At 41.3% G+C, this 14,758-nt stretch overlaps 1 protein-coding gene across 2 annotated transcripts in view; it reads left to right on the forward strand.

Annotated features, from left to right (window-relative positions):
- LOC120997968 (probable cation-transporting ATPase 13A5) overlaps positions 1–14,758 on the forward strand; it is a 275,887-nt gene that overhangs the window by 204,792 nt on the left and 56,337 nt on the right. For both annotated transcript variants that reach the window (XM_040428353.1, XM_040428354.1), the window contains exons 25-26: positions 268–340; positions 2,483–2,657. In XM_040428353.1, the coding sequence (XP_040284287.1) occupies positions 268–340; positions 2,483–2,657 (248 nt within the window). The remainder of the gene's footprint in view (positions 1–267; positions 341–2,482; positions 2,658–14,758) is intronic.

The raw sequence follows: 14,758 nt of genomic DNA on the forward strand, positions 1-14,758 counted from the left end.
AGATGTTTTCACCACCTAGAATTAGCCGCGGGGGTGTGGCAAAGAAGGCTGCAAGTTGAGCCTCTGGTGCAATGACACCACCCACGTGGCACCAGCTCATTTACATATTGTAAAAGATTGTTTTTCTTCACATTAAACTTACATTAAGAAATAGGACTACAAGTACTACATTCAGCTGACATACGCACACCTCGCATGCTCATAAATCTGATGACATATGCCCTTTATGAACACTGATAAAACAGTTAACATTTACTTTCTCTACAGAAACAAACAATTTTTGGAAATTACCAATACATGATGCAGGACTCTATCATTTCTGTCACAGTCATGCTTACAAGTGAGTATGATAATATTGTGATTGACAGACATTTCTATGCATCTACGGCTCATTCACACTTGCATATTACAGATCACTATCAGTATTGTTTTTTAGTCCATAGAAGACTAATCATGCTAATACTGCTGGAATGATCAAATATTCACAATTGAGCTGCTAACTATATCTACACTACCCTTGTCTTAAAAGCTGATGCGCACTGCGTCTGCAGATCACGGATTATAAATACAGAGCAGAACAGCTTTAAGGTTGATCTGCTAATCAGTGATTGAGTGATAGTTTAAGCTGTCTGGTGAGAGATAACACCAGCTTAAATTCAATGCTAGGGGCAAGGTTTAAAAGCAACACTATTTCAAACTGCTAAACATCACTCCAAAAGGATATATATTCCCACTTTGTCACTATTATAGAGACAGAGTGTCAAATACCTCTACCTTTTGTCTACTATTCCCCTCATATATATTTTTAATTATTCTCAACAGTTCTTTTGTTCTTTTTGTTCATTTTGTGTATCATGTACGTCAATAAATAATGAAAGTTATGTTTTAACAAAATAGACCAAAAACAGGAATTTTTAGTCTTAGAACTATTGAATTATATTATATATATATATACAGTACAGACCAAAAGTTTGGACACACCTTCTCATTCAAAGAGTTTTCTTTATTTTCTTAAAATAAGAATATAAAAATTACTTAAAATTAGAATATTATGAAATTGTTCAATATTCTAGGCTCAAAGTGTCACACTCTAGTCAGCTAAATCATCCATGCCCCCTGAGCAAAGGGTACCTGAGATTGTGACTTTGGGGTTTTCATAAACTGTAAGCCATAATCATCCAAATTCTAACAAATAAAGGCTTGAAATATCTCGCTTTGCATGTAATGAGTCTATCTCATGTATTAGTTTCACCTTTTAAGTTACATTACTGAAATAAATTAACTTTCTACAATATTCAAATTTAGTTTCACCTGGTGTATGTATATATGTATATATATATATATATATATATATATATATATATATGATATAAGTGAATGCATGTTTCCAATGACTATATGTATATACAGTCAATAGATATATTAGACTGTTTATTCTTTCATGTGCAAAAAAACTGCAATATTTCAGTCATATCACAGGACCTTTCTCAAACTTCTCAGGCTTAAGAAAGGTCCTGTGATAGGACTGAAAACATTGCTATGTTTTTGTACACAGAAGAAGACTCAAGTTGCTGGCACCCTGCTCACTATCTGATGTGCTTTACTTTGGATGTGGTGCTGCTGTACATTGCTTGCATAAATATATCACAGATTACAAAATATTAACAAGAAAATCAGCAGCACTCCACAAATCAGTTTATTCACCCATGTATTTGTAGCTACTAGTAGTGACTGCTGTTTTTGTCAATACAATATGTATAATATATATGTATATTGTGGGGTTTCGCTCTAGTAGATAGCAAAATACAAGTACTTCCTTAACTCAAAACATCAGTGTTTATTCACACTTGAGGCAATTGCACAAAATAGCACATAACTTTGCAGTCTTGGTGTTAATTCACACACAATGGAAAGTTCCTATAACGCAAGTCACCTTGCTTGCAATTCTGCCTTCAGTAGTCAACAGTAGGCTTTAGGGGGCTTGTTTCCCCAGCATGCGGCTCTAAGCCCTCCAGCACGGCACAAAGCCTCAGATCCCAAAAACAGAGACCTCTCTGCTGAGACAAGGTTCCTATTTAAGGACAGATAGGTGCTGCCAAAACCCGGACCGGCACTTAAAATCCGATCCGGTATTTAACCGCACATGCTGGGAGGAAAATACCTGCCTTGCCAGACACAACCCCTCACTATGTCACAATATATACAGTATCTAGTTTGCCGCAGGGGTGTGCCTGATGGCAGATGTGGCTGGATGGATGTAGTAGTAGTTGTACTCATGGTTCTGATGTTCCCTGGGCTCGTGCGGTGACGGGAAGGATGCACTGATTATTTTCTTTGGGGCACAGTCTGGCATCCTCCTACCTCCTGAAAACTGGCGAGAAAAGCAAAATGTTGCAGAAAACACTGCAATAGGATTCAACATAAAACTGACGTATCATATGCTTTGATAAACGCCCCTCTTTTTTTTTTTTTTTTCTTACAGTGAGTTTAACTGGGCCATATTCAAAGCTAGCCCCTTACAGACCTGCAACGAGCCTTCTTTCTCCACCTCTACTGCTCTCACTGGCTTTGCAAATTTCAGTCACCATTATTATACAAGCCAGTGCCTTCTTCCTTCTGCAGCAGCAACCATGGTACAGTGAAAGAAATTTTTTCAGGTGAGAATATTTATTTTAAATGTAAAACAGAAGGATATTGTCATGTATTAAATGAGGTTTGGACATGTGGGTTAGGGATGTAATATTGCCACTTTGCAAAGCTTTGGTGCGGCCTCATCAGCAATATGCAATTCAGTTCTGAGCACCAGTCCGTAGAAAGGATGCCCTGTATCTGCAAAAAGTACAAAAACACTTAAGAAGTCTTAAGAATAGACATCTATAGGGGGACCTGATTAGCTTATATAAATATATAAATGACCCATACACAGGGACAGATTAATGGTTCCAGGAGTACAGAGTACTCCATTCATTAGGGGCCTCCCAGCTAACGCAAACCTCTCTTCCACCACATACTGCACAACATTCAGCAAGACTCAAACACTGCTTTGGAGTAAACCAAGAGGAACTTTCAGTGCAGAGTGCACCATACTGTAGCTTACTTGCCAACATGAGCAAGTCGGTCTGTTGACAGGAAAGTTTTTTTAAAATTTTCTTTTCCAGGTGCAGAGACACCCCTTTTCCTGAAATTCTACCTACTTCTGTGTTTGCCCCACCCCTTTCGTGATGTGTCCTCCATGCCCTGTGTGGGGCTTTACCAACTCTGGGAGTTCAGGAGGTCTCCCATTTTTTTTCTAGGAGTCTCCTGGATGTTCCAGGGGTGTTGACAAGTTTGTACGATAGATATAATAACTTCTACATAACTGTACATAATGAACCTATTCACAAACTCTCACTACATGTACAGTATAACTTAATTATAGATCTATATGTGGTCATACGCATGGACAGCACCTTCACTATGCACTGAGAGAAAAGTGCAAAGTTTGTAGCAATTGTTTTATACCCCAAAATACAGGTTCTACTATTAGGCGGGATTCACAAGAGCTTTTCCGTTGCTCTGTTCCATGGTGGCCCATGTCACATAGTCATTAGAAGCAAATAAATAAAGACAAACATCAATTAATCAATAAATTAGTTTAAATTAACTAAAATTCATCCAATATTAAAATCAAATGGCCATGACAGGAACAGTGGACAGGCTTAGATGAATTCTTAAAATTAAACAACATTAATGCTTATGAAAATGTGTAGACATCTGTTCTCCCTTCCTTTTCCTAAAATTTACATCTGTCCTATGGGGCACATTTATTAAGATCACCATTTTAGACACCGATATTAATATCCCCTACAGCTTCCTATTTTTTGGTCCCCTTACCTCATAAAGTGTAATAGTGAATGATCAAAAAATCATATGTACCCAAAAATGGTACCAACACATAAACTCTTTCTTCAAAAAACTAGCCCCTGCACAAGACGATCAGCAGAAAAAAAAAATAGGGCGTTCAGAAAATGGAGATACAAAAACATAATTTTTGTTTTAAAAAATGCTTTATTATGTAAAACTGAAACAAACATCATAGAAAGTAGACATATTTGATATCATTGCGTCCGTAACAACCTGCTCTATTAAAATAGCGTATGATCTAACCTGTCAGATGAATGTTGTTAATAAAAAATTTAAACAGTGCCAAAACATTAATTTTTTGGTTAACTTGCCTCACAAAAAACGTAATATAGAGCAATTAAAAATCATATGTAGAACAAAATAGTGGCATCTAAAAACCAGTTCAGCCAAATCTGCCTTCCAAAAACCATATGGCGTTCCTTTCCTACTGTGCCCTGCCGTGTGCCCGTACAGCAGTTTACGATCACATGTGGGGTGTTTCTGTTAACCGCAGAATCAGGGTAATAAATATTATTTTATTTTGCTGTTAACCCTTGCTTTGCTATTGTAAAAAAATGATTAAAATGTAAAATCTGCCAAAAAAGTGAAATTCTGAAATTTTATCTCCATTTTCAATTAATTCTTGTGGAACACCTAAAGGGTTAACAAAGTTTGTAAAATCAGTTTTGTATACCTTGAGGGGTATAGTTTTTAAAATGGGGTAATTTTTGGGCGGTTTCTATTATGTAAGCCTCACAAAGTGACTTCAGACCTGAACTGGTCCTTAAAAAGTGGGTTTTGGAAATTTTCAAGATTTGCTTCCAAACTTCTAAACCTTCTAATGTCCCCAAAAAATAAAATGTTATTTTCAAAGTGATCCAAACATAAACTAGACATATGGGAAATGTAAAGTAATAACTATTATATGAGGTATCACTATCTATTATAAAAGTAGAGATATTGAAATTAGAAAATTTGGGAATTTTTTAATTTTTTTGGTAAATTTGGGATTTTTTCCTAAATAAAGGTGAAATACATTGACTCAAATTTATGACTATCATGAAGTACAATGTGTCACGAGAAAACAATCTCAGAATGGCTTGGATAAGAAAAAGTGTTCAAAAGCTATTACCACATAAAGTGACACATGTCAGATTTTCAAAAAATGGCCGGGCAGGAAGGTGAAAACAGGCGTAGGGATGAAGGGGTTAAAAATGGTTTATGATATATCTGCACATTTAATATTGTAGATTAGAGATGAGCGAATTTCTAAAAAATTTGAGTTGGCCGGTTTGCCAAATTTTTCTAAAACATTCGGTTCGATCCAAATTTTTTCGTGGCAAATTGCGTTAAAAAACGGCTATTTCCTGGCTGCAGAGAGCCGTGCATGCTTGTTGCTAGTAGTGGCAACATGTTGTATTGCATGCGTGTGTGCTTTCCCTTTAAGGCAGTCTTCCTTCCCATTCTGGTAAACACAGGGTTAAGAGGTGTATAAGGAGGAGCTGGTGCTTTTCCATCTGCCCAGTCCTTGAGGGCCATCTTATGGGACATCAATGTCATCTGATGTCTTCTAATGTCACCCCTTTGTGTCTGTTGCTGTTACCCTACCTGACTTATTGTATGTTTGGTGTGGGTTTATGTTTAGGGTTTGTTATTATGTCTGGTTTGGTGTTTCATATCTGGCCTGTTTGGTGTTTCAGGTCAACATGGATGCCAGACATATCCTTTGTATGTCCTCACCTCCGCAAGGGGGTCCCTAGAGTTCCCTGGAGGGGGAACTACATGCAGCTTGGCCTGGTGCTGCCTACTCTGCACCCACACCTCTGTCCCTACTTACTTGCACGGTCCGTCCTAACCGATGGAGGACAACTGGCAGCGGCAATCCCTAGCTTGCGTACGTGCAGGGGCCTAAAGGAAGTAACAATAAAGGGAGGGAACAAAGGACACAGACAGAAAACACAGAAGCAAAGGCTTCCCAGGATTGGTAAGAACCGCAACCGGAGTCACATACAAGCCGAGGACAGGAGCCAGGAGATCGCTCCAGTACCAGGAGTATCACAAGGTCTAATGTCAAATACAAGCCGAGGTCAGGAGCCAAGAGATCGCGTCATTACCAGGGGTATCACAAGGTCAAAAGTCAAATACAAGTTGGGGTCAAACAAAGGAAGTCACACTTGCAGGGAATGCTAGTGAGATAGCAAGACCAATCACAGGCAACCTGTGGCCAGCAGGTTACCTGTTTAAATAGGTCTAATTGATGGGTCCAGTGAAACGTGCACGGCCGAGTCCTCTCCTCTTCCTTGTAACTATGTAACTTCTCCTGATGCATGTGATGCCAGCTGCGCTGCAGGGAGAGAGCGGCAGCAGCATCAGGAGGAGGCCACAAGGTGGCACAGTGACAGTTTGGAGGTGGCAGCAGCAGCATGAGGACACCACAAAGTGGCACAATGACAGAGTGTGAAGGTGGAAGCAGCAGCATCAGAAGGAGACCACAGGGTGGCACAATGACAGAGTGTGGAGGTGGCAGCAGCATCATCAGGAGGCCACAGATTGGCAAGGTGACATAGTGTGGAGATGGCAGCAGCATCAGGAGACCATGACAAGGTGACATAGTGTTGAGGTATCAGCAGCATCAGGAGACCACAGAGTGGCAAGGTGACATAGTGTGGAGCTGGCAGCAGCTTCAAAAGACCACAGAGTGGCAAGGTGACATAGTGTGGAGGTGGCAGCAGCATGAGGAGACCACAGAGTGGCAAGGTGAGATAGTGTGGAGGTGACAGCAGCATCAGGAGACCACAGAGTGGCAAGGTGACATAGTGTTGAGGTAGCAGCAGCATCAGGAGACCAGAGTGGTAAGGTGACATAGTGTGGAGGTGGCAGCAGCAGCATCAGGAGAACACAGAGTGAACCGGTGACAGAGTGGGGAGGTGGGTGGCAATACCAGTACCAGTGAAAGAAAGAGCACTTGGCATAAGGTGTGGCATCAGGCGGGTGGCAACATCAGAATAGTAGCTGAGGCAGGTAGCCAGAAAAAAAAAAAACTTTCTCTTTTTTTTCAAAGTGTTGGTGTGGCACCATAAATGATCTAGTCTGATGCATCAGGCATTTGTGGGTGGAAATCCTGGCTGATCCACGCCTGATTCATCTTCTTGCATATCCCTTTCCACTACACGAAAGGGGGACGCCATCCGCCACCTCCTTTAGGTCAATCTCCCGCACTGTTTGTCCCGATTCCACTACAAAAACTGGGCTGGGTTCAGCAGCTGGTTTAGACAGTACATATCTCAAAACCTCCTCCTTAATGGTTTTATTTTTCCTTTTTACCACCTCATCCTCAGGGACCTCCTCATCTCCAAAATAGAACTTGCCCACCGGAGATTCCAGCCGCCTGACTTCCGCCATCAACTTGCCCCCAGGCATGCCTTCATCCCCAGAGGACAACATAACTAGATCCGAGGGGTCCCCCTGCCCACCTGGCAATGAGTCCACCTATGATTCATTTGCCGTTTGCATCACTTTCCCCTGGCTCCCAGTCTGCAGCCCTGGCAGACTAGAACCAGACATGTTCTCAAAATGCAATTTATTTTTTAACCTTTTCAACAAAAGGACCTCCATTTTTTTCTATGGAGGCTTTTCTCTCCTCCAAGACTGCAATCTCTTCCTCCAACTTCTCCAGCCTGGAGGAGAGCATTGCCTTTTTACCTCTTGGCAGCATACTGTCCCGTGCATTCAAATTGCAATATTCCATTTTCAGCTTTGGGGCCCATTACCCCCCAATGGGGCCCATTACCCCCCAATTGAATAATCTTCTGGCCCCTCCGGGAGATATATCAGAGGAAACACTGCTACTAGTACTAGAGACAATGTTACCACTACTGGGCCGAGGCACAGAAACATTATGAGTAATATCACATACCTCGACCCTTGGAACCATTAAATCTGTCTCTGCAGTCTTCCTTTGACCTGAAGCTTGTCCTGCAGCTTGCACAGCAGCTTGACTCGCTGACTTTGCCATGAATTCACCTGTTGCTTGTTCAGCAGCAGGCCTTTCCTCAGCACCCAGCTTTCCCGGGTGTTGATCAAACTTTTCTAACAATGAGCCCAGAGAGGATCCCAGGCTGGTTGTCCTCCCAGGAACTTTCTGGACCCCACCCGATGCTCTGCTGGGTTCTGTCCGGGAATCGCAGCTGCTCCTTGTCGCAGGACCTCTTCTGCCCGCAGTGCTTGCGGGGCTGTCACCAACTCCTTGCGGCCGCATGCTGCGGGGTTCTCTGCATCTTCTCCCGGCCTGTAGGTTTCCTATCTCCGGTGTCTAACAGCGTCGGGACATCGAGACTTGAGTCTCCAAGCTCAAGGGCCATTTGCTGGGCTCCACCATGGCTGCCGGCACGTGTTGAGAAACACCAGCCGCCGGAGGCCCGGGGTTCCATACCAGGAGAACACGCCACCCCCTGGTAAAAGGGCAGCGCTCCCCCGGCTCACGTTGGTAGCCTCTCGGTCCTCTCTCAGAGCTTCAGCACACGAGCAGAAACACAGCTCCTCCCACTGGCCCACCTTCTGTTCTACATACATGTGCAGGGCTGGTATTGCCTTTTTGGCAAAAACATGACGGCTTGGGACTCTCCACTAGTGTTGAGCGCGAATATTCGAATTGCGAATTTTTTTCTCGAATATCGCAATTTCGAGATTTCGCGAATATTTAGAATATCGTTCTATATATTCGCGAAATCGAATATTCGTTTTTTTTCTTTTTTTTTTTTATTATATTTTTTTCTTTCCCACTTCCCTAAAGTTGTTCTTACCTGTCCTTTGGATTCCTGGCTTCCTGGCTGCTCCAGTCAGTGGCGTTTTCAACTTACTGCTATATTCCATATTAGCTAAATTACAATCTAATCTATATGTGTATTTTACGAAATTTCGCAATAGTCGCAATTGCGATGCGAGTAATATAACACGAAATATTCGCATGAAGATTTCAACTTAGCACTGCTATACTCCATATTCTAGCCTAATATGGAATATAGCAATGCTAAGTTAGCACTGCTATATTCCATATTAGGCTAGAATATGGAGTATAGCAGTGCTAAGTTGAAATCTTCATGCGAATATTTCGTGTTATATTAGTCGCATCGCAATTTCGACTTTTTCAAATGTTCTTAATATTGCTCTAACTTCGTCTTTTAGAAATTTCGGAATATTGCTCTAACTTCGTCTCTTAGAATATTACGAATATTCTAAAAGACGAAGTTAGAGCAATATTACGAAATTTCGTAAAATACACATATAGATTGTAATTTAGCTAATATAGTGCTATAATCCCTTTTTTTTCCTGTAATTTTTTTTTGCCTCTTCTGAACTTAAGTTTTGTAAAATATGTACACTATTAAAAATTATTACTATAGCAGTATATTAGCTTAAATACAATCTATGTGTATTTTACGAAATTTCGTAATATTGCTCTAACTTCGTCTTTTAGAATATTACGAATATTCTAAAAGACGAAGTTAGAGCAATATTAAGAACATTTGCAAAAGTCGAAATTGCGATGCGAGTAATATAACACGAAATAGTCGCATGAAGATTTCAACTTAGCACAGCTATATTCCATATTCTAGCCTAATATGGAATATAGCAGTGCTAACTTATAATATATATTAGCCTAGCCATAGTCATTAGCATAGGAACGTTGCCTTATACTATCAAGATAAATTTTCGCAATATGCGAAAAAATAATTTCGCGATAATTGGAATAATTGCGAATATTCGATTTCGACGAATATAACACGAATATTCATGCGAATATTCGCGAAATATTGCGAAATCGAATATGGCACCTCCCGCTCATCACTACTCTCCACCTCAGCTCTGCACAAACCATCAGTTCTCTAAAAGGTGCAGAGTCCACCACATAGAAAGGGAGGGACTGCAGCACCAGCAACTTGGCCAGGAGCACATTCAGCTTCTGCGCCGTTGGCCATGCGCAAACTGTTGTCTCTTGGCAATCGGTTTGGTGATCGATTGCTGACGGAATGACTGACGAGGAGTAGGAGGAAGAGCAGGAGCATCAGGACCAGCAGATGATGGGAAAGACAGGCGGCTCCCTTCGGCTGAGTTGCTGGAGCCTTGACTGCCTGAAATCGGGTGCATGCCACTGGGTGATGCAGCGGTTGCTGCAGAAGGCTGGACCACCACATCAGAGCCACGGTTCTCCCAGGGCACTTTATGGTGATGCTGCATATGTTGACGCAGGGCTGTGGTGCCAACATTGGCACCCTGGCCACACTTCAACTATTGCCCCCACACTCGGTAAATGGCCATGTTCACCTCCTCCGGCGGCTTAACAAAAAACTGCCACACCGCCGACTAGGTGATTTTACCCCCAACACTCCGCACTGACTGACTGCTACCGCTGCTGCTTCCGTGAACCCCTGCACCACTACTTTCCGGGCAGGTAGGCTCCTGCGAAGCGGATGGTCTACCCCAGGAATGTTTGGCTCCCGAACTCCCTCTGCTGCCACCCTGCTGACTCCTGGCCACGCTAGCAACTTGCTAGCTCCGCCGCTGTCTCGCGGGCAAGCTGCCACCCTCTTCTCCCGATGATGATGAAGACCCTAATTCACCTGGCTCCCAAGTGCGATCACCTACATCATCATCATCGAGTACTGTCTGCACGTCACTGATGTCCTCCTCAACGGTCTCTGGGTCAGGAGCCTGACCGTTCACAACTCCAGCTCCCATGCTACTCTACTCATCACTACTTGCCCACCTACGGGAGGAAGCAGCGGATGTCTCCTCCACATTTTGGCTAGCCAGTAGCTGCTGACTGTCCTCTAGTAGCTCGTCCTCACTGTATAGTGTTGCTGAGCCCATAGCATATAATACTTCCAGCGGTGAGAGAACAGAAAAGGACAGAGGCAGGTTGAGGACAGGGGAGCTCACAGGGCCTGCTCCCGGGCCATGCCAACTAAGGGTTGTGTCTGACGAACCCACCGACTCTTGGCTGGGGTGTCTGATGTCACTTGCTACGAAGTGGATGACCGAGTCAACCATTAACCCCTTCAGGACCGGGCTCATTTTCACCTTAAGGACCAGGCCATTTTTTGGAAATCTGACCAGTGTCACTTTAAGTGCTAATAACTTTAAAACGCTTTGACTTATCCAGGCCATTCTGAGATTGTTTTTTCGTCACATATTGTACTTCATGACACTGGTAAAATGAAGTCAAAAAAATTATTTTTTTTGCACAAAAAAATACCTAATTTACCAAAAATTTGGAAAAATTTGCAAATTTCAAAGTTTCAGTTTCTCTACTTCTGTAATACATAGTAATACCCCAAAAAATTGTGATGACTTTACATTCCCCATATGTCTACTTCATGATTGAATTGTTTTGGGAATGATATTTTATTTTTTGGGGATGTTATAAGGCTTAGAAGTTTAGAAGCAAATCTTGAAATTTTTCCGAAATTTACAAAAACTCAATTTTTAGGGACCAGTTCAGGTCTGAAGTCACTTTGCGAGGCTTACATAATAGAAACCACCCAAAAATGACCCCATCTAAGAAACTGCACCCCTCAAGGTATTCAAAACTGATTTTGCATACATTGTTAACCCTTTAGGTGTTGCACAAGAGTTATTGGCAAATGGGGAGGAAATTTGAGAATTTCATTTTTTTGTCTAATTTTTCATTTTAACCCATTTTTTCCACTAACAAAGCAAGGGTTAACAGCCAAACAAGACTGTATCTTTATTGCCCTGACTCTGCCGTTTACAGAAACACCCAATATGTGGCCGTAAACTACTGTACGGCCACACAGCGGGGCGTAGAGTGAAAGGTGCGCCGTTTGGTTTTTGGAAGGCTGATTTTTATGGACTGGTTTATTTACACCATGTCCCATTTGAAGCCTCCTGATGCACCCCTAGAGTAGAAACTCCATAAAAGTGACCCCATCTAAGAAACTACACCCCTCAAGGTATTCAAAACTGATTTTACATACGTCATTAACCCTTTAGGTGTTGCACAAGAGTTATTGGCAAATGGAGATGAAATTTGAGAATTTCATTTTTTTGCCTAATTTTCAATTTTAACCCATTTTTTCCACTAACAAAGCAAGGGTTAACAGCCAAACAAGACTGTATCTTTATTGCCCTGACTCTGCCGTTTACAGAAACACCCAATATGTGGCCGTAAACTACTGTACGGCCACACAGCGGGGCGTAGAGTGAAAGGTGCGCCGTTTGGTTTTTGGAAGGCTGATTTTTATGGACTGGTTTATTTACACCATGTCCCATTTGAAGCCCCCCTGATGCACCCCTAGAGTAGAAACTCCATAAAAGTGACCCCATCTAAGAAACTACACCCCTCAAGGTATTCAAAACTGATTTTACATACGTCATTAACCCTTTAGGTGTTGCACAAGAGTTATTGGCAAATGGAGATGAAATTTGAGAATTTCATTTTTTTGCCAAATTTTCAATTTTAACCCATTTTTTCCACTAACAAAGCAAGGGTTAACAGCCAAACAAGACTGTATCTTTATTGCCCTGACTCTGATGTTCACAGAAACACCCCATATGTGGCCGTAAACTACTGTATGGCCACACAGCGGGGCGTAGAGTGAAAGGTGCGCCGTTTGGTTTCTGGAGGGCTAATTTTGCTGGACTGTTTTTTTGACACCATGTCCCATTTGAAGCCCCCCTGATGCACCCCTAGAGTAGAAACTCCATAAAAGTGACCCCATCTAAGAAACTACACCCCTCAAGGTATTCAAAACTGATTTTACAAACTTTGTTAACCCTTTAGGTGTTGCACAAGATTTAATGGAAAATAGAGACACAATTTCAAAATTTCACATTTTTGGCAGATTTTCCATTTTAATATTTTTTTTACAGTTACAAAGCAAGGGTTAACAGCCAAACAAAACTCATTATTTATGGCCCTGATTCTGTAGTTTACAGAAGCACCCCATATGTGGTCGTAAACCGCTGTACGGGCACACGGCAGGGCGCAGAAGGAAAGGAATGCCATACGGTTTTTGGAAGGCAGGTTTTGCTGGACTGTTTTTTTTGACACCATGTCCCATTTGAAGCCCCCCTGATGCACCCCTAGAGTAGAAACTCCATAAAAGTGACGCCATCTAAGAAACTACACCCCTCAAGGTATTCAAAACTGATTTTACAAACGCTGTTAACCCTTTAGGTGTTCCACAAGAATAAATGGAAAATAGAGATTAAATTTCAAAATTTCACTTTTTCGGCAGATTTTCCATTTTAATATTTTTTTTCCAGTAACAAAGCAAGGGTTAACAGCCAAACAAAACTCTTTATTTATGGCCCTGATTCTGTAGTTTACAGAAACACCCCATATGTGGTCGTAAACTGCTGTATGGGCACGCGGCAGGGTGCAGAAGGAAAGGAATGCCATATGGTTTCTGGAAGGCAGATTTTGCTGGATTGTTTTTAGACACTATGTCCCATTTAAAGCCCCCTGATGCACCCCTAGAGTAGAAACTCCAAAAAAGTGGCCCCATTTTGGAAACTACGGGATACGGTGGAAGTTTTGTTGGTACTAGTTTAGGGAACATATGATTTTTGGTTGCTCTATATTACACTTTTTTGTGAGGCAAAGTAACAAAAAATAGAAATTCAGAAATTTCATCTCCATTTGCCATTAACTCTTGTGGAACACTTAAAGGGTTAACAAAGTTTGTAAAATCAGTTTTGAATACCTTGAGGGGTGTAGTTTCCAAAATGGGGTCATTTTTTGGAGTTTATACTCTAGGGGTGCATCGGGGGGGCTTCAAATGGGACATGGTGTCAAAAAACCAGTCCAGCAAAAACTGCCTTCCAAAAACCATATGGCGCTCCTTTCCTTCTGCGCCCTGCCGTGTGGCCATACAGCAGTTTACGACCACATATGGGGCATTTCTATAAACTAAAGAATCAGGGCAATAAATATTGAGTTTTGTTTGGCTGTTAACCCTTGCTTTGTTATGGGAAAAAATGAATTAAAATGGAAAATTTGCCAAAAAATAGCTGTTTTGGCACTGTTTTTATTTTTTAATATTTACAACGTTCATCTGACAGGTTAGATCATGTGCTATTTTTATAGAGCAGGTTCTTATGGACGTGACGATACCTAATATGTATACTTTTTTATTTATTTAGGTTTTACACAATAATATCATTTTTGACACAAAAAAAAAACATGTTTTAGTGTCTCCATAGTCTGAGAGCCATAGTTTTTTCAGTTTTTTGGCGATTGTCTCAGGTTGGGTATCATTTTTGCGGGATGAGATGACGGTTAGATTGGTACTATTTTGGGGTGCACATGACTTTTTGATCGCTTGCTATTACACTTTTTGTGATGTAAGGTAACCAAAAAATAGCTTTTTTGACACCGTTATTTTTTAAAAATTTTTACAGTGTTCACCTGAGGGGTTAGGTCATGTGGTATTTTTATAGATCAGGTTCTTACGGACATGGCAATACCTAATATGTCTACCTTTTTATAATTTATCAGGGTTTTACACAATAATATTTTTGAAACAAACAAAAAATCATGTTTTAGTATCTCCATAGTCTGAGACCCATAGTTTTTTTATTTTTTGGGCCATTGTCTCATGTAAGGGCTCATTTTTTGCGGGATGAGGTGACGGTTTGATTGGTACTTTTTTGGCGTACATGCAACTTTTTTGATCACTTTTATTACCTTTTTTGGGAAGTAAGGTGGGCAAAATTTCAATTTCCTCATAGTTTTTATTTTTTTATTTTTATGGCGTTCACCGTGCGGGGAAAGTAACATGACCGTTTTATAGATCAGGTCGTTACGGACGCGGCGATACCTAATATGTGTAGTGTATTTTTTTATTTTATT

The sequence above is a fragment of the Bufo bufo genome, chromosome 4, assembly GCF_905171765.1.
Source record: "Bufo bufo chromosome 4, aBufBuf1.1, whole genome shotgun sequence".
NCBI lineage: Eukaryota > Metazoa > Chordata > Amphibia > Anura > Bufonidae > Bufo > Bufo bufo.